Source organism: Numenius arquata, chromosome 5 (assembly GCF_964106895.1).
Source record: "Numenius arquata chromosome 5, bNumArq3.hap1.1, whole genome shotgun sequence".
Taxonomy (NCBI): domain Eukaryota; kingdom Metazoa; phylum Chordata; class Aves; order Charadriiformes; family Scolopacidae; genus Numenius; species Numenius arquata.
In genome coordinates this window covers 37,417,145-37,444,737 of record NC_133580.1, presented here as the reverse complement: position 1 = coordinate 37,444,737, position 27,593 = coordinate 37,417,145, and the positions used below count along the sequence as shown (strand labels likewise).

Sequence of the window (27,593 nt, the reverse complement as noted above, 5' to 3'; positions counted from 1 at the left end):
CTCAGCCCTAAACCCATGGGCCACCCCGGTGCTCCGGGGGCTACCGGCTTCCCGTCCCGCTCCCAGCAACTGCCCCTTTTGCCTCCGTATCCTCCTCGTGAGGGGAGGAAGACCTCGGACCCCCTCGCCGCAAGCCCTTTGTCCCCTTTAGCACGGGGGGGTTCACACGCCCCTCGCTCGGTACGGCCGGTGACCCCGGGGCACGGCGAGGTGCCCGCCGCGGCGGAGCGCTGCCCGGCGGCGGCCGCCAGGTACCTCCCCCCGCCGCCGCCGCCTCCTCCGCCCCCTTTTGTGCCGGTGCCAGGCGGCCGCCGGGTTTCCTGCTGACGCCGGAGAGCCGCGGATGGGCAGGAAAGGCCGCCGCCGCCTCTCCTCCCGCCCGCCGGCTCCCGCCTCGCCCCCGCTCTCCCCGCCGGCAGGAGCGCGGAGCGGCCCGGGCTGAAAGCTCTCTGGGGGACGGAGAGGGCGCAGGTGCGGGGCAGGCCCGGGGATTCCGGGGGCCGGGCGGCCGCGGGCGGACATGGCAGCCCCCGCTTCTTGAATGCGTTCAGCCGCCCCCCCGCCGCCGATGGCCGAAGCCTGGAGGCTGGAGGAGGACGAGGAGGAGCTGCGGGAGCTCGGGAGGAGGCACCGGAGGGTCGCCCTGAGCTCGGCGGCAGGTGAGGGGCGGGGGCGCGGCGGGCCGTGGCGTCGCTTGCTTTGGGCTAGCCCTGGCCCGGTCCGCCGGTCTGAATTCCTTGTCAGGGGCTGGGCGGCGTTGGTGGTGCCGTCCCGGCCGGCCTCGCCCGAGGTCGGGGCAGGTCAGCTCCGGTGCATCATCTGAGCCACGGGCCGGCGTGAGCCGCAAGCGTGATCCCCCCCAGCGGGCTCTCCTCCCCGGGGCTCAGCCCCACGGCCGGCTCCTTCTCCGAGCTTGGGCTAGCATGGGCACACACCGTCCACCAGAGACACAGTCAATCGCTTAAGGTGCCATATCAGGAAACAAAATACCGATTTTTCTTGGAAGTACCAAGGTGGAGGAACATCTGGATATCAAGGTTGTCCAGGGTTGTTACATGGAGGTACGGGCAGCAGGCCTTGCCAAACAGAAGGCAAGAATCAGCGTATACGAAAGGCATGGAGAGAGGATCTTGGGAGCATGCGGACTGATAACGTCTTTTATAGAGAGGCTTGGAGGTTGCAACAGGCTTTTATTTGAAATGATGAAATCCAGTGGATCCTGGCAGCAATTGAATGTATTTAAATCAGACCTCATTGTTAACTGAGGGGCAATGTGTGTAATCACCTTTCTGTAGTTACTGAGGTGTAAATGCAGCGTTTTTCTGTCAATGTAAAATCCTCTCCAGAATGAATTGTTTGCCTAGGGTCTGTTTCCAGGAAAAATCTCAGCCCCACTGCATACTAAAAGTTGAATTCCAAATATTCTGATTTTTAATAATTATGATACAACCTTAACAGTATGGTAATTTCTGCAATTCATGTGGTTTTGCATCCATTTGAGCAACAAGAAACTGAGTGTCCCCTCATAGATGACAAAAACACAGCAATTTAAGGGACCATAGAGGAAAACTTGCAAGAAGCAGGCCCTGTGGCTTCCAGTGACCCTAGTTTTGCCACTGCGTATCTGGGCAGGTGCAGGATTAGCAGGAACCTATTGAAACCATTGTGGCTTGGCATGCATGCAGGGTTTCACCCTGCCTAGGGTAGGGTGCAAAAAAAAAAAAAGTCTTGGTTCCTGTATGGTTCCTTTAATAGCGAAATGTTCACACTGCTAGTTGTGATGTCAGGTTTTATAAAGGTGTTTCTTTTGGAGATTTTTTTATTAGCGGAAAACATGTAATTGGTTCTACAGTTTATGTATGTCTATAATCTTTGCCGCCTTCTTCTGGAACAAAGCTTGTTCCCAGAGTTTGTCTTTGGCACAATGCTACCAATCAGTCATAAAGAGCCTGCATCCTTTTTTATTTTTATTATTGTTTTGTCCTGACAACACCTCTTTGAAATGGGCCTGGCACCGTTTACCTTACTAGTGCAAAGTAGGTGTGAATGAATAGCATTTTGATTTAGCTGTCCCACCTTCTTTCCATCTGTATGCAAGACTCTACAGTGGAAAACAGCAGAGACTCCCAGCAGGAGCATTCTTAAGGCATCCCTGAAGAATATCGCCCCAGGTGGATGAGTTTGCTGTTCTTCCCTTACTTGACAATTCTCTTATACCTTTATGTACAAACCTATTGAAAATAAGTGGGCGGTTTTTTTCCGGGTAATGTGCATTTACACTTCCAAAATGATAATGTAAAAAGGTGTTAAATGAGCCTGTTGGATATTTTTGCAGGGTTTAAGAAATGCAGTTGCATCTTAGCAGACTGTCAATTTAAGCATTTCAGTCTGTTAAACTAATGGTGAACGCGAGTGACACAAATTTCCGGTATGTCCAGCTTATGCATGAAAGTGGATAAGGGCGGTTGCTCACCTTTGTCCTGCGCGTATAACGTGTGTGTGCAAAGTGGCAGTTGAAAGGTGAAAGTTCAGAAATGCTTCTGACTTGCTAAACACTCAGGTGTATTAGCACTGTTTTATTGGAGGACCAGAACACAGGAGACCGTGGAAGGAAGAAGTATATTTTTCCTTGGAGCTAGTCACAGGTACTGTCGGATGAAGCCAGCTAGACATACCTAACAGCTTGCTGCTGCTGGAGGTGTGATCTCTTTTGTGGATGCGCACTTCTACTCTCCCTCGTGTGTCAGCTCTGCTGCTTGTCTGACCTGTTGGTGAGTGAAGTCACTGAAGCTGTGGTTTGGTGGCAGCCTGGGCTGATCTACCTGGCGGTTTCCGAGGCCTCTCTTGGAGCTCTTGTGCTCGCTAGAACCTGCACCAACCTGTTCCGGTGCCTTGGCCAAGCAGAGAGCTATTTTTCTTGTCCTCTTCAGTGGAGAGCCTGCTGATTCAACTTGCTGGAATCATTCTGTACAGGTTCTGATGAGTGTTGAAGCTGGCACAAGGAAAAGAGTAGGAACATGCAGCCGGAGGGCGGTAAGAGACTATGCCAGCCAGGAGTTAGTTTGGCTTAGGTTGCTGTGAAACTGCAGCCTGAGAGCTGTTAGAGATCTACTCGGGTGGTGTTTTTTATTTGATTGGTTGGGGCTTGTTGGTTTCGTTGGGGTGTTTTGCTGGATTAGGGGGGGCTTTTTTGCTAGTTAATGAGCTGAAGAGGCTTGCTTAAACTCTAGGCAAGTGTCAGAGCTGATGTTAAAGCAGGGAATGAAAACTTGGAGACATGGGCAGAACCATCCTTGTCCATGGAGTAGTCATAGGTAGCTCAGCTGACTTTTCTGCCTGTTTTTGCCCCACTGCATGTCATGGCGATGGAATTGTTTTCTCTGAATTCAAGAAAGCTTTTTAATTAGCGTGTTCTGGAAAACCTGCAAAAGATATTAAGTAGAGCAATTTGAGACTCTTCTAATGAAATGATCATTCCTGTGAGAAAATGCTGATTGTTTGATTATTTTTTTTTTGTATGTATAGGTTTTTTTAAGTGATACGGAGAGCTAGGATACATTCTTTAAAAATTGCGAAGAATAAAATTAGCTGTGTAGGTTCATTAAACTGAATCATCTGGTCACCTGCTGTGTGAAAAGAAGCTAGTCTTGCTGGAAACCTTTAGATTATTTTACGGCAATATAAATAAGTAAAGTAACATGATCGATTTCCCCCCCTTTGTTGCATATTTCTGTCACATACATTATTGCTCTGGGAAGTAATAGAGAATGCTGGATTTTTACTGGATTTTTTGGTTTAGAATGTTAGTATTTTTATTTAGTTTTTCTTAAATTGAAAAAAAAACCCAACCAACCAACAAAAAAACCCAAACAAAAATCCAATTTCCTCGTAGACTTACAGGTTCTCTCGAGTCTAACTTTGGACATTAATCTGGTGTGCTTTCCTATTTTGACTAGCTTTTTATTCTGTGGCTACTGACTAAAATAAGTGGACTTGCAGGAAAGTTTATTGTGAATATAGTAAATCTTAGTTATGAAGTGCATTGGTTAATTATGTGTCCTTGCCACCGCATTAGGGCTGAGGGATAATCTTAGTATTCTGATGTTATCTAAAGCGCACAAGAAATTTTTAACATATTCATTATCTATATTATTTCACTTTGAATTCTGGTCAGTGTTCCTTGAGAAATAATAGCCCATTATGGACGTGGCAGATGTTTCCTTACTTAAAAATAAAATAAAATTGCCAAATACAGAAGTCAATAATGAAATTTATTTGAGTTCATAATGAAGAGCTATTGTGATTTGTACTTTAATGTGTGGTTAAAAGTACAGATGGTCAATAATACAAGGAAAGGCTTTGACTTAATTTAATATTGCTCTGTTTTACTTATCACAAATGCTTGTCTGTGGTTTGTTCCCACACAGTGGCTGTAAATTTTGCACATGAGTTTTGCTATGCTGACTGAAACATCTCTGGAGTTTTTTATTTTTTTCCCGCCCATACCATTGCTGTTTCTCCGCAGCATTTCAGATGTTTTCTGGAACTTTTTAAACTCTAGTGGGCTATTTTAGATTATGGGTGAAATAATCTATTTTGGTTGGTTGATTGACTGAATACTTTAGGATTTTTCTTGCCAAAACAAGATCTAGTTCAGAGTTGGATCAGTTCTTTACACTCCCACAACTCCCACATCAAACTGGCACTGACTTGTTTTGGAAGCTGAGAACAATGAGCTGTGTCCGATATAACAAATTAAGGTTGAATGTTTCACTGCTCAACATGCTGAGAGGTTATGGGGGTACATCTGTGTTGTGCGTCTGATGAAATTCAGTGAACACTAGTTTGCAGGCATTGTGCAATTTTTATAGATAAATGAAGAATTTCATACAAGAATGCTCAGTGGTTGTTCCCAGGCTAATGCAAAATATGTGTTCAGCCTTAAGAAGTAAAGAATAAGATGTTCTGAAATTCTTAATGAAGTTCTCAAGTCTGAGACTGATAAAGTGATGATGTCCTTTAGGGTTCACTGGATCATAACATGAACAGCTTGACCTTAGTACTTCCCAGGGGGATGCCAGTGACCCTGGAGCGGAGAGAAAGCATGATTAGGGAAAAGGTGCCTCTAAGAGTTAGTTGCTGTGTTCTTAGAATCTTAACTAAATCTTACATTTAAGAAGCAGAAAGATCTGCATCTTACAGAACAAAAGTCAGCATTGTTCAGCTGGAAACTTCTTTGTCTGCATGCCTGTGTCCTTCACTGCTAATCTGGAAGTTTTTCTGCTTGCCCATAGCAGGAGTAACCATTTATCGTCTCTTATTTGGAGAAGAAAAAAAAAAATCCCAATAGAGCAGATTACCTGTCTTGAATAAATGCATAAGGTCTACCTAGGATCTGCTAGTCTGTCCACATGTACACAAGAAGCCCTGATAAAGAGGACTGAGAGGAGAGTTGGGGCGGGTGGGAGCAGATACTTGTTTTATTTATTTAATCAGTTGGCTCAGCAGTTCAAGAATGGTAGAGTTGCTTGCCAGCTGTGCTCTCTTCCCTCTCTCTCCTGGGATTCAGTCTGTTCTGGTTTTGTAGTCCCAGTGCAGGCTCAAGGGCTTCAGTTTTATTAATTGCTTGAGGCACCACCACAGTAAAACACTTAAAATTCAAAGAGCGCAAATAATGTAATTCTTCTGTAATAATCCCTAACTGGTGCTAATATGTTGTATCATGTATGTCTTAAAAAGATTAGCTGATTAGGCCTTTTCCATAGCCCGTTGAAGTTACTGCATGCATTTCCACTAAATTTAATAGTCTGAACATAGCTCGTTTGAGGTAAATATCAGATACTAACTAAAGCTTTCGTGGAAGTTAAATAATGTAGCCTATATGTGGAAAACCACCAACATATCTTGAAATTAAAGTGTATTGTCAGTGGCAAGAAGAAAAACTGCTTGCAGTTACTTGGCCAAGAGTATAGAATGAAACACAGAATGTTGTGTCTTTTGAAGAAACAACCTTTCTAAAAATAAAGGCTGCTCTAAGGAAAATAACTGAATAACTTCTTATTAAGTCAACAGGGTGATTCCCTAACCAAGGAAACTGTAGAAGGACAAATAATAATAAGTAGTATTTTTGTTATTATTACATGATGATATGGACCTTCTTCACTTAGGCTGTAGTCAAAGCAAGGCGAAAAATTGTATCATGCATTAGGAGCGTTGAGTTTGTAGCCGGAGAGTAATCCATGGAGTTATGATTGCCCAAAGACCATGCTGTTAACTGTGTTGCAAGCAATCTTTTCCTGTCAAGGTAACACATGATAAATCAGGGTTGTTGCATAAAGAATGAGGATAGACAGCAAAGGGCAGAATGAGTCATAATCTCATTGCAGGAAGCTTTTACCATCATGGTTGCTGTTTACAAAGCGGAAAAAACTTTATAAATAAATTTGTGAATATTTACTTTTGAAAATAGAGCCTTGATTTAAAATCTGGAAACAACAGAGAAGCAGTGTTGACATTCTATCTGTTAAAAGTTAATGTACTTCTGCATGTGTTGTTTCAGTAAGTATCTCATACAATATGGGCAGTATGAAAAGAAATTTTCTTTTGACAGCACTTAAAGCCATTTGGCATAACCTTCTTCTATTGATGCCTATTATCTATAGTTAAATACGGCGCTTTACATTGAGCATGGTTTAGTTTCTTTGCTTTGATGATTTTGTGTTTGTGGCCATGGAAGTGTTGGCTGGAAGGGAGCTCAGGGATCACCCGGTCCAGCCTCCTGCTTGAAGCAGGACTGTTGCCAAGGCTAGACTCATCCAGCCAAGGCTTTGTCTAGCTGTGTCTTGAAAAGTCTCCCAAAAGAGAGGAGTTTACAGCCTCTGTGTGTAACCTGCTCCGGAGCTACACTACCTTCTCGTAAAAGAATTTTCCTCATTTTGAACGTGAACCTGCCAAGCCACAGTTGTGACAATTGTCCCTTGTAATACTGTCCACTAACACCAGAGAGAGTTTGCATTTGGGATCTTTGTTGCTACCCTTCAAGTAGCAGCGTGCTGCTGTTACATAGCTCCTTTGCCTCTGCTTTGCCAGACTAAAGAAATCTGGCCCCTTCAGCCTTCGTATTGTGCAGTCCTGCCTCGTTTATTCGGGTTCTTAAAATGTACAAAAATGGAGTGGAAGCACTGGCTTCGTTGCTGGCCAGAATTTTCACTCTTCTCTTGGAAAACAGCATGCACCAAAGTTACTGAAACAGTCCAACAACAGACTTGGGAAGACAGTGTATCATCTATTTATCTGTGGTTTATGCTTGGCAAGGATCCTTCCCTTCAGTGGAGGACAAAAATAAGTTTTGCAGGAAAGCTTAGATTTAGTGGTTGATGGCACATAATAGGAAAACTTCTTTTTTTCTCCTCAACGTTGTATGAATTTTGAAAAGACACAGGATGTTATGGATATCGATATTTTTAAATTGACCATCTGATGTAGTGCTGTGTTTCACTAACTGCTTCAGGTGGTGTTGTAATCGGCAGAGATTTGTATGGATTGCATGTGTTATTCTGAAAACATCAATTTGACATTATGACTTGAAAATTTACTATCTTCTTACAGGATTTAATGGAATTCGAAGTAAGATACTTCAAAGATGAACTTAATTGGTTTATGAAGTCTTGCATATGTTACAAAAGAAATCTATACCTGCTTTCTATGGCTGGATGAAAGCAAGGCTGAAAATGTTCACACTGTAGTAGAAGCTGAATGCAACAGATCTTACTGTTAATTTTCTTTCCTACTGCCTTTTTTCCCCCTCCGCTTTCCAAGAGGTGGTTGTATTTATTTGTGTGTGGGTCATCACCTCAGTCAGCTTGTTCAGGCTTTTGGAGAAAATGTGATTGGATCAGAACACGCAGAAGATTTCAAATGATTGACATTGTCACTCCTATAACTGCCTTAGCCTTCCAGAGCCGTGATAGTAGCTCATACGTGCCCCAGTGCGTAAAGTGAAAAAAATACGGAAGAAGAGTTTTACAGTTTTCATGTCCTTAGGAATGTCATACTGGGTCAGGCAAAAGGTTCATCTTCTCAGGTAACCTGTTCCTTACAGTTGCCTACAAATGTCTTGAGGAAAGTATGCAAGAAATATCTCCTAGGATTCAAATTTCACTTCCAAGAGAGATTCCTTCCCCTCTGCAGTCAATGTTGTAGGAACTTCTCGGAGGCTTTATATGAAAGGCCCTGCTAAATTGTTGGCAATGGATTTGTCTTTCACGAATTCAATTCCTTTTTTGAATCCGCTTACACTTTTGATCTTCGAATCGTACGTGGTAGTAAGGAACACGATTATTCATTATATAAAGTCAGTTATTACCTTTTACATGCTGGTTGGTATTTTTACTTGGTATTCGCTAGTTCTTAAATTGTGATGATATATTAAAAAAGCAAAATATAGATAAGAAATTTGGTTTTGAGCATGGTGATTTACACACTTAGGTAAATTTTCAAGCACTGCATTTCCTGCAAAGGGGTTTCTGATCCATTCTCCTTCTAGACAGAATATTGTATGCATAAAAAAAGCCATTTGATTTATTTCTTCGGCTATAACGTTTTGCTTCTATTTATAAGAGATAAGCTCAAATTAATATAAATTGTTTTCTTAAGGTGATAAATTTGTATTCATCATAGACTCTGTTTTGCATTAAAACCTGAGCACTCAATATCACAAATTTGCACATGAAAATTGATTCAGGTTGTGCACATCTGTGCTAAATCATTTACAAGAATTTTTGAGTGAACAGTGTGCTGTGATGTTATTCATTATTAAAATACTGTTGGCTCACCCTCTTGGAGTGATGGGACATAAATGCCTGGAAACAAGCTCAGCATTTTGATAACTTTCTCATAGTAAATTGCTTCGTCAGCGTGCTGCATTCATTTTGTAACTGCACTGTAAATCTAGGGTGCAGAAACTAATAGGAATGGGGGATTTGGGATCAAAGTAAAAGTTTTGGAAAAAATCTGTCTCCTTCTACCTAGTACGTTGCGAACAGCATTGTGAGGTGTCACAGTTTATCTGATGGCAAATGCTGTAAGCATTGTCATTTGTCATAAACTTGTCAACTTTTGAAAGCATGTCTGATGAAACACCCAGTGATCTCCAGACTGGAATGATGAAGTTCACCTGAGAATGGAGTTCCTGAGGGTGGGACACCTGCTGTAGTCTACCACGTCCATTATTAAGCAGGTCAAGACATGGAAGAGTGCCACTACCAACGTGGACAGGTATCACTAAATGATGAGATGGGATAATGCTGCAGACCTCATGTATCTAGCACTCATGGGTATAACTTCATGATGACAAAGTCCATTTTTCCATGCTTGTGTGCAAAGCTTGCTGTAGATCACCAATATCCTCTCTGGAAAATGCACGGTAGCTGCTGCTGTGGCATTAGGCACGCTTCATTCCTCTAATTGCAGTCCACTAGCTTGATGTTGGTGGATCCATTCTCAAGAACTATTTAATTGAGGTGTGTCCTTATGGTATTTCACTCTTGGCACTGTAGCACTTTAGAGGTACTTATTAGTGTATTTACAGAAGCTGTATGCCTCTGACAGGATCTGTAGGTCTTTTTGGTGTGTGCGCAGGAGTGGGAAGAGGAGAGGTCTGGGAGTGTGTGGGAGGAGAGCTATTTCTCCAAGGTACTGAAGAATTGGAACAGTCTCTGCCAGCATTACCAGAGTGCCCAGGAACTGTGGGTTTATCTGCAGTAAACACGGGATCCTTTGTTTTGAGAATTTCTGCATGCTTATGGCTTTGCCATCCTTTCGCTTGTTCATTTAAAGCTACCCTGTGGTTCCTGAAGCTTCTTATTGGACAGTAGGGAAAACTGCTCCGTGTTACCATGAGTAGCAGCAGAAAGGGTGGAATTTGCATTTAGAAGACTGACAACAAGATGCACTAAATGGATGTCAAGGCTGGAAACAGCTAAAAAATTACTTTTATAATAGCTGCTTTTTCTATTGTGTAGTTTTTGAGAGGCTGTAAGGAGAAGTACAATTGCTAAGCATTTGGAGAAACAGATGAGAAAGCTTTGTGAAATACTGTGATTTCTCAAGAGCCCAGAGATAGGTGCAGTCAGCTCTTGCCTAAAGTACAGGACCTATGTGAAGAATGAAAGATGTATATGTCTAATATGAATGGTTGTTTATAACTCATTTCTTAGAATTGTGACTTACAGCTTTCATTTTGTACACAGAGACACAGTATTTTTATTATGATTTGTATACGTTTTGTAAATTGTGTTGAATTCAACCATATTTTGAATTTTTAATTAAAAAATAATACACCGAGCTGTGTGATGTGAACCGTACTCATTTTTGCTGAGCGTGCTTGATGTTCTTATGAAGCGGTATAAAAGCCCTGTGCTCTGGAAGGGTTGCCTGTGTATTTTTCATCACAGTAGGTGGTGTTTCTATTTTGCAACTTACTGTTTCCTTGTTGTCCCCCTCTTTTTTTCCTCCTGTCTTCCCTCTTTATAAAACATTGCTTCTCGTGTGGAGCTTGGGAGAATATATGTATGTTCCCCACTGGTTAGAGAAGTGGACCTGTGTTAAGAGGTAATGGCACTGGTGTCCAGTGACTGCATCTTTCTTTCCTTGTCACGGTCACTGAGGATGCGTGGGCTTCCTCAGTAATCTCTGCTCTCTGGCATTCTTCCCAATTAGCCAGACTTGTGATGCTCTCCCACTGTTTGAACTGGGCTCCCCTTTCAACTTCCTGTGTGAAGTTGTCGTAAGACCCTAATTTAATGTTGGTCAGGTAAGTCTGCACACCTTAATTTTCCCATGGACTGGGCTGATGAAAAAGATGTGGCTACAGAGTGATCAGATTTACTGCATAGATGCACCTTCTGCATGAGATGAAATTACAGTGCAAGGAATCCAGCTGTACACAGTGACTTCTCATCAGGATAGTCCTCAAGGACCAAAGGGCACAAATGCAGATTTACATGTACCCATGTTACACCAGTAATGAAGGAGTCTGAGGTACCTTAAAGGGGATTTGGTGTAAGTTTAATACTTACCTTGGAGTGGGTGTGGATAAACTCAGCTCACACCTCAGTAAAACGTCTTCAGAAAGCCAGATGACTCACATCTTAAAAACTGATTTCTGGATGCTGATGTCTACATTATCAAATAATATGCATTAAAATACGACATGTTTCAAGAACAGACAAGTGCTGGGCTTCCTGTTGCGTGGAATATGGGCTTAGAGTTGCACAACTTTTAAGTATGTGCTCAATGCTAATGGGTGAGGGTTGTATCAGGTTGCAATGATTTATTGGTATATACCAACATTATTAAACAAACCACTTTTTTACACCATTGAATTAAGCCTTTTTATGATGCTTCTAGAGCTTGTAATCTTTGTTTTATGATGAAGTGCAAGAGACCTTTTTGGGAATAATCCATTTTGTGGTACTTAAGAAAAATCCAATGCATGTGAGAAGCAATTGTTACATTCTCTTTCCCAGAATTTTGTGTTTCTATGTGGCTGTTGGGCAGAATAACAAGTGTCACTGGAGGAAAATATTTTGTTAATAGGCTAATTTCAAATGCACTTCTATAGAAAATCAGTACTTGCAACAAAATCAATGAGGTTTAAGAGTGTTCTCGTTAGGTGTCTTTATGTGAACTGGGTAAACAGTTTCGGGCTTCTTTCTTCGTAAATAGTGACGAGGGACCACAAAATAATCCAAGAACAAGCTTTTGAGTATTTCAGTGGTATCTTAAGAGAAATAAATACTGTTATTTGCCTGGCACATTTCTTCTGTTTTTATAGAGATTGTTCTTTTGTGGTTCAGCGTGTTACAATCTTTTATTTTAATAAGTAATGTTCTTTCTCCCTGTGTCATTTCATCCCCCTGGTTTCCAAATTCCTCCCAAATTGCAGACCTATGGACTTAGTTGCACTCACCATAATGTCCAATTCCCAAATTGGAAGCAGTGTTATTTGTGTTGCTGTCACTGGCTTCACAGGATGAAATAATCAATAAAGGATTTTTCTTGTTTGTTTGTTTTAAAGCTGAATTAGTTTCCTGTGATACAGAAGTGGGAATATCATGTGCTGGTATTGCTATTCAGCATGTTATTGTGAACCCATGTCTCATGCACATTAAATAAAACTTAATTTCCAAGTGCATAATATGTAAGATTACATTGGAGATATTTGTTGTTGAGGTTTGCCATCTCAACGATCAAAACATATTGTTTTGGGTAAGCGAATTCAGAAAACTTTTAATTGCCCAACGGAACAGGGTTGTTGGGTTGGCAGGGAGAGTGAGAAGGGTGAGATTTGCTAAGTGTTTTACATCCAAGAATAAATATTCTTACTATATAGCATAGTAGATGGAGATTCCATCTTGGAAAGTAATAAAGTAGCATGTGATTTCTTAAAAATTGTAAATGATTATCTGAAACGTATACAATAAAGGCTGTTTCTACAACACATGGTTTTGTACTACATCAGTCGAATGAGATTGCTTAAATGGTACAAGTGATATCCCCTGCAGCCATAGCCTCAAATTATCCTGCCTGTGGCTGGGAATGCACAAGTTTAGGAAACTGTCATTTAACAGAAAAAAATCCAAACCAAATAAGCGAAATGCCCTGTAGAAGACTTAAGGAAAAGTGTTCTTTTTATATTATTTTCAGAAAGTATTTTATCGTGTTTGGCTCAGTCACTCAAAAGCACGGTTTCTCTGTGCATATTTTAGGTCTCCAGGCATGGAGTGTGCCCTAAATTAGTGTGGTAGGGGGGCGTGTTGTGCCAGGTAAGTGTACCTACGCACAGGTGTTCAAAGCTGGAGGCTCTTTTAGTGCTGGATGTGCTGGTCCACAAGCAGCTGTTAATACAATGTAGGAACCATGAGTTTATTACATGTCTAACTGCATTGCATCTATTGCCTGTTGTGTGTCAGTGCCTTGTGGCAGGCAGACTGTTAAGACTCTGGGCTCTGTTGTCTAGTGGAGGAATATGCAGAGCCTCTACAGGCATGCTCCATCTCTGATTTGGGAAGAAAGAGATAGAAGGATGCTCTTGAAATAATTTCCTTTTATGGGCAATGCTAGCAACATCAGATAAATGTTTTTCAGAAACGTAGAGCTAACATTTCTGAAATGCCTAGAAAGGAAGCTTATAAATCTTTTGTCTATCAAAAAGTTGAGCCAGTTGGTATTTTCATCATGAAAGTATATAAAAACGTAAGTAGTAAGGCTCATCTTGAGTAGCTCCCACTGTGATTTCTGGTGGTATGCGGATACCTATGTCTGCTTGTACCTGAAGTACGTAATCTAAGAATAACATTGCACTGATCAGCTGCGGTGTCTCATATGAAGACGTAGGGATTTGTACTTTCAGGAGTTGTTCATTTCTTGACAGAAGAGCTTTAGAAATGTATCCTAAATTTCCTTCTTAAAGAAGGTATTGTGGTGGAAGGCAAAACTGTTGTAATATATGCTTATGCTGTGTATATTTGATTGCTTTATATATTTTGTTTATCATTCGTGGCCTGAGAACAAGACCGATTCCCAGTGCCGAGTTTGGTCTGGATTCTTGTAACATGGACCTTTTTGAGAAGTCACGAGAGCTTACACAGTCTATTTCATTTCTCGTTTCTGCATTAGCCCCGCTCATGCTGGCACATATGTTCACACTGATGCACACACACTTGCGCTACCTTTGCTGCTAATTGGTTTTTGTGGCTCTGAATTTCTACACCCTCATTCTTGCTCCTATGTTATTCCTGCAAGAGTGAGGGGATAGAAGTTCAGAGTCACAAAAACAAATCAGCAGCAAATGTAGCACTGGGAAATGTGGCTTCTGTTGTCCAGGAATTTTTTTCTTCACTTATATATTGTACAACTGCACAAAAGGCTTTAAAGGTGACTATAGTTTATTGTTAATCTCTTTAGCAAGTTAAAGAAAATATGGGCTTTGGATAATTACAGGCTTTATGGTGGTCAGTAGGTTTCAAGGTTAAATACTAAACCACAGAGGCTCAATGCATTCTTTGGTATGTGTTGGGACCTAACACACACACACACCCCAGCTATGTATCAGTCACGCTTAAGAGTGGGGAAAAAAGCATTACTCCCAAGTATAAAAAAACTACAGGAATGCTTTGTGCTTAGAAGACTCAGTTACTGTTTAGTATTAAAACTGACAGACTAATGTAATTTCATTTGAGGGAGTTATAATGTAATTATTCCCCTCAATGTACTACTCTGGAATTCAGCAGCATACTGTAGAATTTAAAGCAAGTATAAAAACTGTCTGCCTTTACATTTATAAACTCTGAGTGTGTCCTGGTTTTGTGGCCTTTTGGAGTAAAGGGAAAGCTGTACATAAACTAAATGAGAAAAGTTTCTTCCAAGCCTCTCATTAATCTGTCCCTGAGCCTTCTGCCTTTTAAACAACTGATAAGGGACTCTGCTGTTACGATACTAAAATACATAAATAAATGTTCGGTTTTATGGGTTTTATTGTAGAGCAGTTCCTAATAAAATTGAGTGTAATTTATAGTAGATTCTATGCAGTGGAATTAATTTGCTAAAAAGAAGGAAGAGTTGCTGTAAGCCCCAGTGTGCCTTAACAGAGTGGAAGACAAAAAGATTTCAGTATCAATGGCAATTATTGCTTATCTCAGTGCAAATAAAGAAACTAGCATTGAAAATCCTGCACAAATACAGGTATTTTTTCCCAAAAAATGTGCACTTCAGTTTGAGTGAGGGCCCCATCTACATTGGCAATTTGAAATGGAAGTTTGGGGCTCTTATCTAAAGCGACTGGCTAATGAGTGCTGTTGCACCATTCAGCTACGATCAGCTGGGTAGTCAAGATAAATGTTACTAAAATAATGGTAGGAGCCACTGCATTTCTACATGATGCTTTGCAAAGTTGCTGCATCTATCTTAGCATCTAGGTTTGTTAAAGCCTGGAAGTTTATGCTCGTTTGGGATGCTCATTAGGGATTAAGGCATTCGGATTAGGGCAGGTTGTATAGCCTCTTTCAACAATTGCCTGTTCTGAGAAGCATAGAATCATGGAATGGTTAGAGTTGGAAGGGACCTTAAAGATCATCGAGTTCCAACCTTCCTGCCATGGGCAGGGACACCTCCACTAGAGCAGGTTGCTCAAAGCCCCATCCAGCCTGGCCTTAAACACTTCCAGGGATGGGGCATCCATAACTTCCCTGGGCAACCTGTTCCAGTGCTTCACCACCCTCACAGTAAAGAATTTCCTCCTAATATCTAATCTAAATCTCCCCTCATCCAATTTAAAACCGTTACCCCTTGTCCTGTCACTACGTTTCCTGACAAAGAGTCCCTCTCCGGCTGTCCTGTAGGCTCCCTTCAGATATTGGAAGGCTGCTATAAGGTCTCCCTGGAGCCTTCTCTTCTCCAGGCTGAACAACCCCGGCTCTCTCAGCCTGTCTTCATAGGGGAGGTGCTCCATCCCTCTGATCATTTTTGTGGCCCTCCTCTGGACCCGTTCCAACAGGTCCATGTGTTTCCTGTGTTGAGGACTCCAAAGCTGGACACAGTATTCCAGGTGGGGTCTCACGAGCGCAGAGTAGAGGGGTAGAATCACCTCCCGTGACCTGCTGGCCGCACTTCTCTTGATGCAGCCGGCTTTCTGGGCTGCTAGTGCACATTGCCGGCTCATGTTGAGCGTCTCATCCACCAACACCCCCAAGTCCTTCTCCTCAGGGCTGCTCTCTAGCCATTCTCAGCCCAACCTGTATTTGTGCCTGGGATTGCCATGTCCCAGGTGCAGGACCCTGCGCTTGGCCTGGTTGAACTTCATGCGGTTTGCACAAGCCCACCTCTCAAGTCTGTCCAGGTCCCTCTGGAAGGCATCCCTCCAGCGTGTCGACCACGCCACCGAGCTTGGTGTTGTTGGCAAACTTGCTGAGGGTGCACTCTATCCCACTGTCCATGTCTCCGACAAAGATGTTGAACAGAACTGGTCCCAGTACCAACCCCTGAGGAACACCACTCGTCACTAGCCGCCAACTGGACATTGAACCATTGACCACAACCCTCTGAGTGCGGCCATTCAGCCAGTTCCTTATCCACCGAGTGGTCCATCCATCGAACACATGACTTTCCAATTTTGAGACCAGGATGTCATGCGGGACAGTGTCAGACGCTTTGCATAAGTCCAGGTAGATGATGTCTGTTGCTCTGCCCTTGTCCACCAAGTCTGTGGCAGTATCATAAAAGGCCACCAAATTTGTCAGGCATGATTTGCCCTTGGTGAAGCCAAGAATATGGCTTCTCTGTATATTTTGTATTTTGGTGTTGCCAGCACTGCTTAAGAGCCCACTGTTCCCATTGCTTGGTTTATCTAGAGGTTTGCTGTTGTTAGAGAAGCATTGCTATAAGCATCTCGTGCTACTATTCATTACGAAGCCACTGCCGTGCCATCAGGGGCTAAAACCAACAGAGATGGAGAGAGCTGGTTGCTCTAACTACATGTCTTCCTGAAGAATGTTACAATGTCCTGCCCCCTCTGGTGGCTGCTCAATTCAAGACCAATAATTAAGATGAAAAATACAGTATTTCCCAGAAACGGAAATACTGTGTGCCCCCATTTGCTCTCTTCAGGCAATTCAGCTTTTAAAAGAGATCGAGCTGTGGGATGGGGTTAAGAGTAGGAAGCTAGCTATATTGGGAGGTAGTTGCATTGGATGTTCCCCAGTAGATTTGCGAGTTCGAAGTGGCAGAACGTGTGTTAACTTTCCACTCGTTTTTCAACAGCATTTCATGTTTATACTGAAATTTTTTTCTAGTGAGAGCAGGCTTTTCAGTTGAAGTCACTCTTAGCAACAAGATACTTTGAAGAAGCTTGCAAAATAAACAGAGAAAAACAATGGCTCTGTTTGGTGTGAGCTGCCTTTTTCATTTTCTTTGCTTGTCTTCCAGAGACAAGAGTGAATGCTGTAAAAGCTATTGTTTTCTGCTTTGGTGGTCTTTTTGGCAAAATCTTAAGCTATTCTGAGTTTGTGGAGCAACTGAAATAACATTGAGTCAGTTATTTTTCTCCTGATGGTTATGTTTATATTTTCCTTGAGAAGAAAAACTGTTCTATCATATTAAAAGCAAACAAACAAAGAAGATAATTTTCCCATGCTTGAAGGGCAAGAGAGTCACCAGTCAGAGAAACCTGTTCCTTTCTAAAAGCAACGGGAACATGGCATTTCTGTCTGCCGCTCTTTGAATGCTGAAAAAAGCATAACGTGTCCATGCTATTGATTAAATATACACAGCACAATTTTGTAAATAAGCACTAAATTTGCCAAATAGTTGTGGTACGAATAGCAGATCTTTGTGTCCTGATGTTTTCCTTCATTCTTCTACAGTGCTTATAACTTGGCACCAGTCTTCCCAACCTCTGCCAGGAGCCTCTAACTTTTTCCACCTCATCTGCTCCACCTGCCAGCTCCTTGACTTCTTGCACTTTATCCTGCTGCTGAACAAGGATAATATATTTCTCCCGCACTGGCTGTATTTGTATAAGGGCAGCAAAGGTTTTGTAAGGAGTGGATGCTAACATGAAGTGGAGAAAATCTCTTTAAGTCTGCACTATAGGAGGTTGGAGGAGGGTCAGTTCTTACGGATTGAGAGACTGCAAGTCTTTGGCTGTGTGAATTGTGGATTGGAGGACAGGTTCTGTCTGCAGAAGCCCCAGCTCTGTGGTGTAAGTCTGTGCTACCTGAACTAGCTGGCAAAATCTGCAGTAGTAAAATTAAAGAGTTGATAGCACCGCACCACCTTTAGGGTAGTTGTCAGTAAATCAAGAAGAGATCTGCCGGGCTAACACAAAGCCCCAACTACACACTCTTCTCCTCTGTCAAGTGAAGGGGATGATGCAGATTTTCAAGAACAGTTCATTAACCAAAATAAACTTAGAATCAAACAATGTAGCTTCTCTAGCTTGTGAATACTAGCTGCTTAGGAATTCCTAGCCTATTTGACTATAGCTACATACACAGAAAGGAATTGTATTACTTCAGCAATGCAAGGATAGGGAGAATAGTACTGGTGTCTCATCTGTGGAAGCTTGTGCCTGGAAGGTAGTATCTGTCACTGGAAGTAGAATTTTTTTCTGTAAATCTTCCATGCTGGAGTGTGGATTGCCTTGTTTGTTTATTGTGTGTGGTAGTCCAGCAGACATTCAGTGTTTGCTCGAGTCTGACATGCAGTTTTGGCTTCCAGAGGTTGGAATTGAAGGATATATAGTATTGTGCTAGAAAGACAGCATGTCCCATAATGTTTTATAGCAATTTATGTCTTTGAGACAGAGGAAAATCTGTAGTGCAGGATTTGATTTTCAGATCTTTGCATCTATACGGTCTTCTTGCTTTTTTCTGTTAGAAAAGATTACGAAGAGATCCCTCAGTTTTCAGGTAACATGTATAGAGTAAAAGAGAATCAGCTGTGGGTTTGCACTTTTGTGACCCAGCTTTTGCAAGCCAAGAATTTGCCTGCAGAATGCAGGAATGGAATCTGCACGTGTGTATGTTTAAATGTGAAATATATATATGTGTATGTATCTATATAGTAAAGGGCAAAAAAAATTGCCTGTTTCTTCTGAGCTTTCCTATTCTAGAAGTGTGTGACATCACTTGAATTAGTGCTTGTACATTATGACAAAACAGCATCTGGAATTGCAGTAAACAAAATGTGTAAAAACAAAGGTAATACTTCCTGTTTCAACAGTTCAATGAAACAAAAGGGAATTACATTGATTTCCTGAGTGAGCAGGTTGCCGTGGGGTGGCCGGGGCTCTGGTGGATCTGCCGACTGGACATGGGCTGAGGGAGAAGAGCTCCCAGACCCTGTGTTTACATGTGCTCTGACTCCTTTTTGTCCTTCTCTCTGGTTTATTTGCACAATCTTTGTAGAAGTGGGAAGGTTTTGTCTAAATACTGTTAGAGTATGGCTGCCTACGTAACAGGGGATGCTGATAACAAGCAACAGATGGCAAGCAGATTTTAGTAGGAAGTCCTGCCTTACTTTTTTTCAGTGCTCACAGGTAAGGAGGTTACATGATAAGGATGGAAGGAGCCTTTCTGTGTATATTTGAACAACTGTTGCCGCAGCTCTGGTTTGAGCTATACCATGCTGTTTCTAGCGAATAGAGTAGCACACAGTGTGATGGAGATCGCTGTGAGTCAGAAGCATAATAAATTATACACTGTGGCTATGGCAGCTCAATAGGAGCACCTGTGGATGGAAAAAGCATTAGATACTTCTTAGAGCACTGTTGACATGCAATATTTTTTTACCTTTTTAATGAAAACATAATCAAATGAGTGCATAGACCTTAGAGAAGAAAATATTTCATCTGTACGTGAGATAAAACCACACAAACAAATGTGTGCCATTAAGAGAGCAAATTTTATTTCAAATGCAGAGCTTTAAGGTTAAAAATACAGTCTGTGAGTATGAAAATATTTTTTTAGGGAGACTCCTGTTCTTCTGTATAGACAAGTGTTTACTAACACAGGAAAAATGGTTTTCTTTTTAAAATACACACAGATGGAATCAGAATCAAAATTACCATGGTCAGTGGAGATTATATATAGCTGTAAGAATATCCTCTAATTGCATGGTGGATCTTTCTTTAATAAATTATTAAAACCCCCTCTAATTTTAGTATATATTTTATAGAAGGACATAAGCCTCAGTTGCTTCTTTCAGGTAGCTCAGAAGTCATGCGGTAAGGGATATTCTGAACTTAGAATAGAACTGATTATATGTGAATTCTCACAACACAGTGGGGTTTTTGTAATGCTTCTGTGATAATCTTAACTCTTAGGAGAAGTGTTTTCTACTGTCTTTGTATATTGGACCTTTCAAAAATCAAACACCTTTAAAAATGTATCTAGAGATGGTTTTAGCAACTAATAAATTTTTCAGCAAAAGAAGTTTATCTGAGTTGATATGATTGTACTATGGAGATTGTTGTTTATGAGTGAATCTCATTAGTGTAAATAAGCTACTTGAAATACTCACCGGATAAACAAAACCCTTTCTGAAAACAAAGAAAGATTCTATACCTAGAACACCCAGAAGTCGAAGAGTTAATGATGGGGCTGCACTGGATTCAGTGTATTTGCAGATGTTGCTGCAACCAACTGCTGATTTTTCTCCCATCCTGTCAGGGAACTCTGCCAGCCATGATTCATGGAATGATTTTTTTGCGCTGAGTAATCTGTGGTTTTTCTTTTTTCCTCTTCCCTCTCCCTTATTTTTACCCTAAACTAAAGTCCTATTCATTTTAGCTAAAGGGAGGGGAAGCTTCCAAAGCATAATACGAAACATTAAATACACTTGTGTTTTGAGTAGAGGAATTTTAACAAACGTTAAACTTCCAGTAATTTTACTTGGTCTCAGGCAGAGTAGTCCAGTGCAGAAAAACAGTTTTATAACAGAATCAGCTTTTGGATTTGCTAGTCATATGGTGTCACAGTTCTTTAAGGCTTCTGTACTACTATTGCTAAAGAACATCCAACTTTTGTGCTGATACTATGCCTCCTTTCTCACAGATCGTTCTGAAAGAAATAAACCAGACTGCCGCTCTTCAGGGTAAGAACCATATTTCTGTATTTATTCTTCCCTTCTTTTCCTTTTTTTCTTTAATTTTTTTCCTTTTTTGGGATGAACTAGGAAATTAGCCAGAAAAATAAAAATGCCACTTCTCTGTTTTGGTAACAGTAATGAAATACCAAAATAACTTTGTGTTAAAGGCAATTGTTTCATATTCCTTATGTGCAAAATTTTCCAAGGTATTAAAAGGGCTTACTACACTGTAACTGTGTGCACTTAAAATCTGAAAGACTTGTTTATGTATCACACACAAGGTTGTTTGGTAAAACTGTGATTTAAGACAAGAAGCCCTTATGACACTTTTTTCTGTATTCGTTGGACTGTTGTCTTCTGTAGCAGGGAAAATAATTCTTGGTTCACTCAAGAGTAGCAACACTTCCATTAACTCTGGTCCCATCATACCTAAGGTTTCAAAATTGAGAGAAGCAAATGAATGAGTATTAAACAAAACATACATACAAACATTTTGTGTTTATTTAGAATTTTGATCAATAATTGCCATGAACTTCCTAAGATACTGATTTGCAAGGCCACGTTTTCCCTTAAGCTTCTCAATATTCTGTAGTTCTTATCGTCTTGTTTTTAAAAGATGTCTTTCTCTTTTGCCTTATTTCCAAACTCTCCCTCTCAATTCTCCACCTGGGAATAGGATGTCTTCCATATCCTGTGGTGGATAATGGGATTTTAATGAAGTAAAGTGATAGAGCAGACCAGCTAACACTGCCTCTCCCACTCCTTTGTGAAAAGCCTTTCCAAAGGATGCCCCTGGTGTCCAGCCTTCTGACATGACATGACCTTTTCATTTGATTTTTACAGTCTGATTTTTTTTTTGTTACATTCTTACAGTACAGTGGGGTAGCTTCTTAGCTAGAAGAACAGAGGGAACTGTAGCCTCTTCTTTTAGCACAGTTGATGTGTTGTATCTGCTGTGTGATGTGATGGAAGAGGCTGCTTTTCCCCTTCCCTCCCATATTCGCAACAGCACTGTAGCTGTTTCCAGCAGCGTGTTTAAGTTGCACAGGAGTATTGACTTTGCCTTTGATTACTTATATCTACTTAAAACATCAATCACTGAATTTCCTTTTATAATTAAAAATACTTAACTTTGTCTTCTTAAATTGATGCAGTTACAGTCTACATGTTTGAAGTTGTATTAGATCATGTCATATTACAATAATGTTAAATGAATCCAAACCATTATCAAAAGGAAGTCTAACTTTATCAAAATGTTAAATTTAAGGTTGAAACAGTTTCAGTCTGTTCCCCTTTCTTCTGGCTGGTCCTTCCCACCAGTACCTTTTTTCTTTAGAGTGTATTTTAGAAGTTCTAATTTGGAACCAAAAGCAAAGTAGAACTTTTTCCATTATTTTTTTTTTCCAAGAAGACTTTTTCCATGGAATTGCAATTTCAAATGTGGACCAGCCCTGAAAACAAAACACTGCCCTAAGTTGTCTGGGTTACAGATTCCAAATTCTCACATGGAAAGCACATAGAAAATAACAGTATAATGTAGGTTGCTCATAATGTTGAGAAAAATGCAGCTTTCAATAGTCTTTCATTCCTGTCTGTAGCGCATGTGCTTTCTAACCATATCTGTGTATCTTCTGCCCCCTTTTCAGTTTCACTGGGCATCACGTCATGATAGTTCTGCTTTCCAGGATGAACTATGAAGAAGAAAAGTCATTATTTAAAGGGTAGTGTGGTTTTGTGCATGTCTTGCTGCTGCTTCTAGGCCAGAACAGGAGCAGCCTGCCTCACTTAGATGATATACTCTGCTAATTGATGGTGCACCACTCTCATTATAGTTGGAAGCATAATCCTGTGGTGACAAATTGCTGGGTGAGATTCATATCCCCAGTCTGGCCATATCATACCTGGGAAAAGAGCAGCAGCCTCATGAAGACCAGAGCCCCTTGCTTTGAGGGAACTGAGGGAAAACTAAATAGTGAAGTATGCAAGACTTCATTAAAGTGCAAAGCACACTTCTCTTGTAACATAGGCAGCATTTCAGAGCTGTTTGAGTTCCACTGGGGACACTTTTATGGCTTATGCCATTTTATGATGAGCTGCTACATCCACAACACTTTCCTCTCCTGGGGCAGCTCATGACAAGGGGAAAAGAAAATACAATGGCTCAAAGGCATCTTGTCTACTTTTTCCTTAAGCTACACGTTGTGGGACGCATCTCTTAAAAGCACAACCTACCATCCCTCTCATGATATAAAGTGGAACAAAACTGACCCTGCAGGTCTTCGTACTTGGACTCAAGGTCTAGTAACTAGAATTACTATAAAATAATGGAGGTGGACATGGGGATACTAGCTGACCAGATGATGACATGTGCAATGAGCCTTAAGAAAGTAGCTATTCTAAGATGAAATAGTGGGTGTAGATGTTTCCCACAAGTCTGTCCACTTTAATCACATGTGGAATGTGAAATACCAGGATAAGAAGAGACAAAAAAAAGCCCAAACACCACCACCACCAACTTCTCCTCAGGCTCCATAAGGTTAAGTTTTAGCTTAATAAAAAGATCACATGACAATATTTCTTCTGATTGCAGCAGTCTAAATCTTGTCCTTTCCAACACTGTGTTCTCATATGTTTCTGTATTTGTGTATTTCTAGATCAGCTTGTGCTTGAGTCTTCACAGTATTAGGGATGAAGAGCTCATATACAATGAAGCAGGAACAGTTTTAAAAATGGAGCTTGAACATAATTCATTTGCAATGAGAAGGACATAAAAAAACTGTTTGAGATATAAGAGTACATAAATGGCCTTTAATACAGTTCATTTTGTTATAGAATGATGCCATTTAAATAATGCAAGGTGAAACATATTTATAGTGGTATCAGGAACTCTGACAAATATTCCAGTTTTGTTACTAGCCTATCAAATGCTTAGGATGGGGGAAACGCTACAGGAAGGTGGAGTATTCTAAGTGGTAATACTGAGATCTAACATGACACTGGGAAGAAATTTAGGGATTGGATGAACCAAAGACCATAGGTAATGGTTTGAAAGGCGGGAAACAGATACTAGATAATGCTTACAAAAGGTGCATTAATACACTGTCTTTGCCTCTTCTGGCAATTAGCAGCCATCTGCCATGCAGGAGAGTTTAGATAAGTGAGGAGCAGCAGAACAGGGCCTGTGGATATCTTTCATGTACCACTCTGCACGGATTTTTTTGTTAAATATTAGCACATTAGTAAGAACAAAACAGATGTTCCCTGAATCCAAATAATATTTATTGCTATGCTAAATTTTTATCAAGAGACATTTAATTTCATGACCTAATATTAACCATCCTTCAATTGTTATATTTCATACAGTACTGAAAATATGTGTAGATTGGCAATGTGATCTGTAATTATCATTATTTCTTGATTTTACTGTTAGGTCGTGCCCTGTTGGCTCTTATAGCTTCAGGTCATGCACTGTTGTAGAACAAGTCAATTAGATCAAACGAAGCAGCCCCTTTAGCCTTATGTCTCTAAATTTTTCAAACTGAACATTATATGATAGTAATGGAATAGAAGATTTCAGGCATCCACATATTCACAGTTAATCCCTGAAAATGAGTAAAGCTCATAGAAGGAACGGGATTAATTTCATTATGCTTTTTTTTTTTTTTTCCTTTGGGGTAAGGATTATGGATGAAAAAATCCTGAAACACAGTCTTGTAATGTGATACAATTTGTGTAGTTGCCTTGACCTTGGAGATGAGAGGATGAAGGTAACTAAACACTGCAACAATTTATTGAGAGATTTAGTAGTGCATCAATCACTTGATGTCGAGTAAGAGATTTTGGGTTTTAAAATCTAAGAGTCTACTAAGAAAGCTTGCCCTTAAAATGAGGAGGGGGAAGAAAATAATTAGTTTATTTCTAGAAGTAGATTCTAGGTTTTACTGACATATAGTCTGCCTGCTGATTGTAATGTGCTAAAGTTCTTTTATGGCTGGTTGCCTTCATTTGATTGAACTAAATTGGGCTTTTTTTATTTAAAATACATCAAGTCATCAATACAAATAGACACAACCCATCTTTTGTTCCTTTTATAAAGAAGCACTTGAAGTGGCTGATCAAAGGGGCTACAGATCTCTTTAGTGAGCATCTGGTAAATCAAGCTATCATTTTTATGAATGCTATTTTGTATCTTACTTTGGTTTTAAGGGTTTTTTTTATGTAGCAGAATTTCATTAATGAAAGCTCTGCATTTCTATTTCCTCTGCTATATAATGATAATCTCACGAAATTGTGTTTAATAAATATTACAGTATTGGTCTGACTATATCTTAAGAATGTGTTTTCCCAGATCATCTGTAAAGCCTGAAAGACACCTTTTAATTAAGATCTTAAGCCTTTAACAGAGCATGAAGGGAGTCCTAAACCACAGGCCTGAGAACATAGTGGAACTGTCCTCACTTTACCAATGTGCTTTTACAAATTGATATGCTTTTGAGTTATTGAGAAAACAGACAGTAACGGGATTTTCTATGTTGTAACCATTACGGTCAGTCTACGGTCAGTCATTTAATAATTCCAGTTTTGCATATCTGAAGGGGAATATGAGAGTCCTTCCTTCTGCCGCAGAAATCTTGGTAGCTCCTAATGCCTTAAGCCTGGGGTTCTAGTTTGAAGCCGCTCACAAATTGCTGCTGACATTCATGCACGTAACAACTTGAGTTATTTTGTCCTCGGGAATAATTTCACTGCTAATTTTTTAGGCCACTTGACAAATTTTGTGTATTTTAGGTAAATTTGAAATCCCGGGTACTGTATTGGCATTGGGCATTGGAAAGAGTGAGAGATGCTCTTGTAACCTTACCTAAGACCTTTGCTTCTCTGTTCTGCCTTAGTCAAATGGACAGTGCAGAGAGACTTCTGATGCCAGTGCTGCTTCTCTACTGAGAAATCACAGAATGCTGGAAATGGTGGGAAGGGGCCTCTGCAGGTTATGTAATTCAATATCTTGTTCATAACGGGAAGATGCTAACACTAGATCAGGCCAATGATGTCTTTTTCTAGCCAAGTCTTGAAAAACTCCCCAGAGAGAGAGATTGGGCTCACATATTCTCCACCTACTTATAGGCTGCTAACACGATTTCCAAATGATAATGCTGTGGGAGACAGTGTTAAAAGAACCAGTCTGAATCTAGTTCTTTAGTTCAAACACTGGGCTACTTCATATCCAGGAGGGTCCAGATTAATTCCCACAAGCATCCTGAAATGCAGTTTTTCATTGCTGTCGTTCAAAAGCCTCGTATTGTCTGCTGGCAACGTCTGCATTACCTTGTCAATGCAGCTGTTCCACACAGAGAAAAATTTCAGGCTGTTGCCCATGCAGCCGGTATTACAGACTGTTATACAGATCTGAAGTTTGAGACTTTGAACCTTGCTGACACTCCATCTGAAAGGGAAGGGCTGTTTGTAGAAGAAAGAACAAATGTTGGGGGATGACACTTGTTTTACAGTTACATTCTTATTCTTTATATTTAGCTTTTACGATTTTTAAGGCTAAGGAGTAGCAGGTCACTCTAAGGCTAAGCATACTTTTAGGTTGTGAAAAGAGGAAGGTCCTGCTTTTGTATGCTCCCAGTAGGTCGAAAGTTGATCTAATAAAAAGTCTCCTTCCCAAACCCTTGGGCTGCAGTTTCACAATTGCCCTGAACTGAGCTAAGCCTGTGCCACTGCAGAAGGAAGGATCTCATTCCTTCCTTTGGGCTGCTATCAGTACTCATGTGGTTAGTTGGATCAGGAGGCTGATCTCCTGGGAAAAAAATAGCTGTGTCTCCACTTTACAGATGAAGCAGGTTCAGCAGAGGGTGGCGGAGTGATTTCTTGTAACTCGCACAATAAATCAGTGGCAGAGCTGGAAGCAAGGACTTGGTATCATGACTCCTGTTGTTGGTATCTAAAAAGTAGGATCATGTGGCTCCATTTTTTTCCTTCTGAGACCTAAATTTTGGGCTCAGTCGCTCAAAGCGTGGTGCAATCCCACTGGTTTACTGTGGATTGAAACTGGTGAAACTTGAGATTGGAATCTGCTTACGTGTCTTTCTTTTGTTTATCATGTGTTTCTGGTCAGCAGCACGTGCTGTGCATGTCAGAGATGTTCCTCCCAGGAGTAGAATAAGCTGGAGCAATTTTGTGCAGCATATTTCTTTGACAGCTTCTTTGCCACTAAATCATTAAGTTTAACTTATTCTTTGCAATGTTAATTTTCCCTGCTCGGTTCATACTTAACTGTAAATGGGAAAGGAAAAAAAAAATCACAGGTAGAGCAGAGGAATAAATGGCAGATGGGTTCAGCCTAGTTGTTGGCAATTAGGGGTTGTGTGGGTATCTAGAGCCTGTTGCTGCTGGTGTTTGTTTTAATGCAGCCAATTCATCACTGTTGCATTGGGGATTTTTGGCTATTTATCTCACAGATAGTGGTAAAGAGTTACTGTGAAGGGCACGTCCTAGCCAGCCTTCCAGATTCCTTACTCCATAACAGAGAAGAGGGATTTGTTTTAATAAAAGAGCTCTCTGTTCCTGGTTTCTGCAAAGGGAATTTTGAAGGACTGTTTGCTTTGGTGCCCTGAACAACTCCTTCCGTTGTCTGGGCTGCTCTCCAGTGCTTGTGCTAATTCATAATGGAAAGTAATGCTGAGAATGAGATGGTTGTTGAAGGAATACAGAGAAAAGGGTTCACCCTGCTTCTTCACTGAAAGGATTTCAGTGTTCCTTTGGGCATCCTGTATACATGAGCAAGTTTCACTGTCCCATCACTTTTTGGAGGAGACTCCTGTAGAAGGTACTGAGGACCATCCAGACACAAGGCCGCTTTCCTTGTGCATGAGGAGAATTGTCTGGGTCATAAGCAACCACAACAGGCCTTAGTTCCTAGAAAAGGTGGTTTCAGGAAGCAC

At 40.9% G+C, this 27,593-nt stretch overlaps 1 protein-coding gene across 1 annotated transcript in view; it reads left to right on the top strand.

Annotated features, from left to right (window-relative positions):
- The first annotated feature begins 313 nt into the window (after positions 1 to 313).
- The window catches only part of SH3D19 (SH3 domain containing 19), an 86,793-nt gene continuing 59,513 nt past the window's right edge, over positions 314 to 27,593 (top strand). Inside the window, exons 1-2 of the mRNA XM_074147274.1 lie at positions 314 to 659; positions 20,613 to 20,652. Of these exons, the coding sequence (XP_074003375.1) occupies positions 542 to 659; positions 20,613 to 20,652 (158 nt within the window). The 5' untranslated portion in view covers positions 314 to 541. The remainder of the gene's footprint in view (positions 660 to 20,612; positions 20,653 to 27,593) is intronic.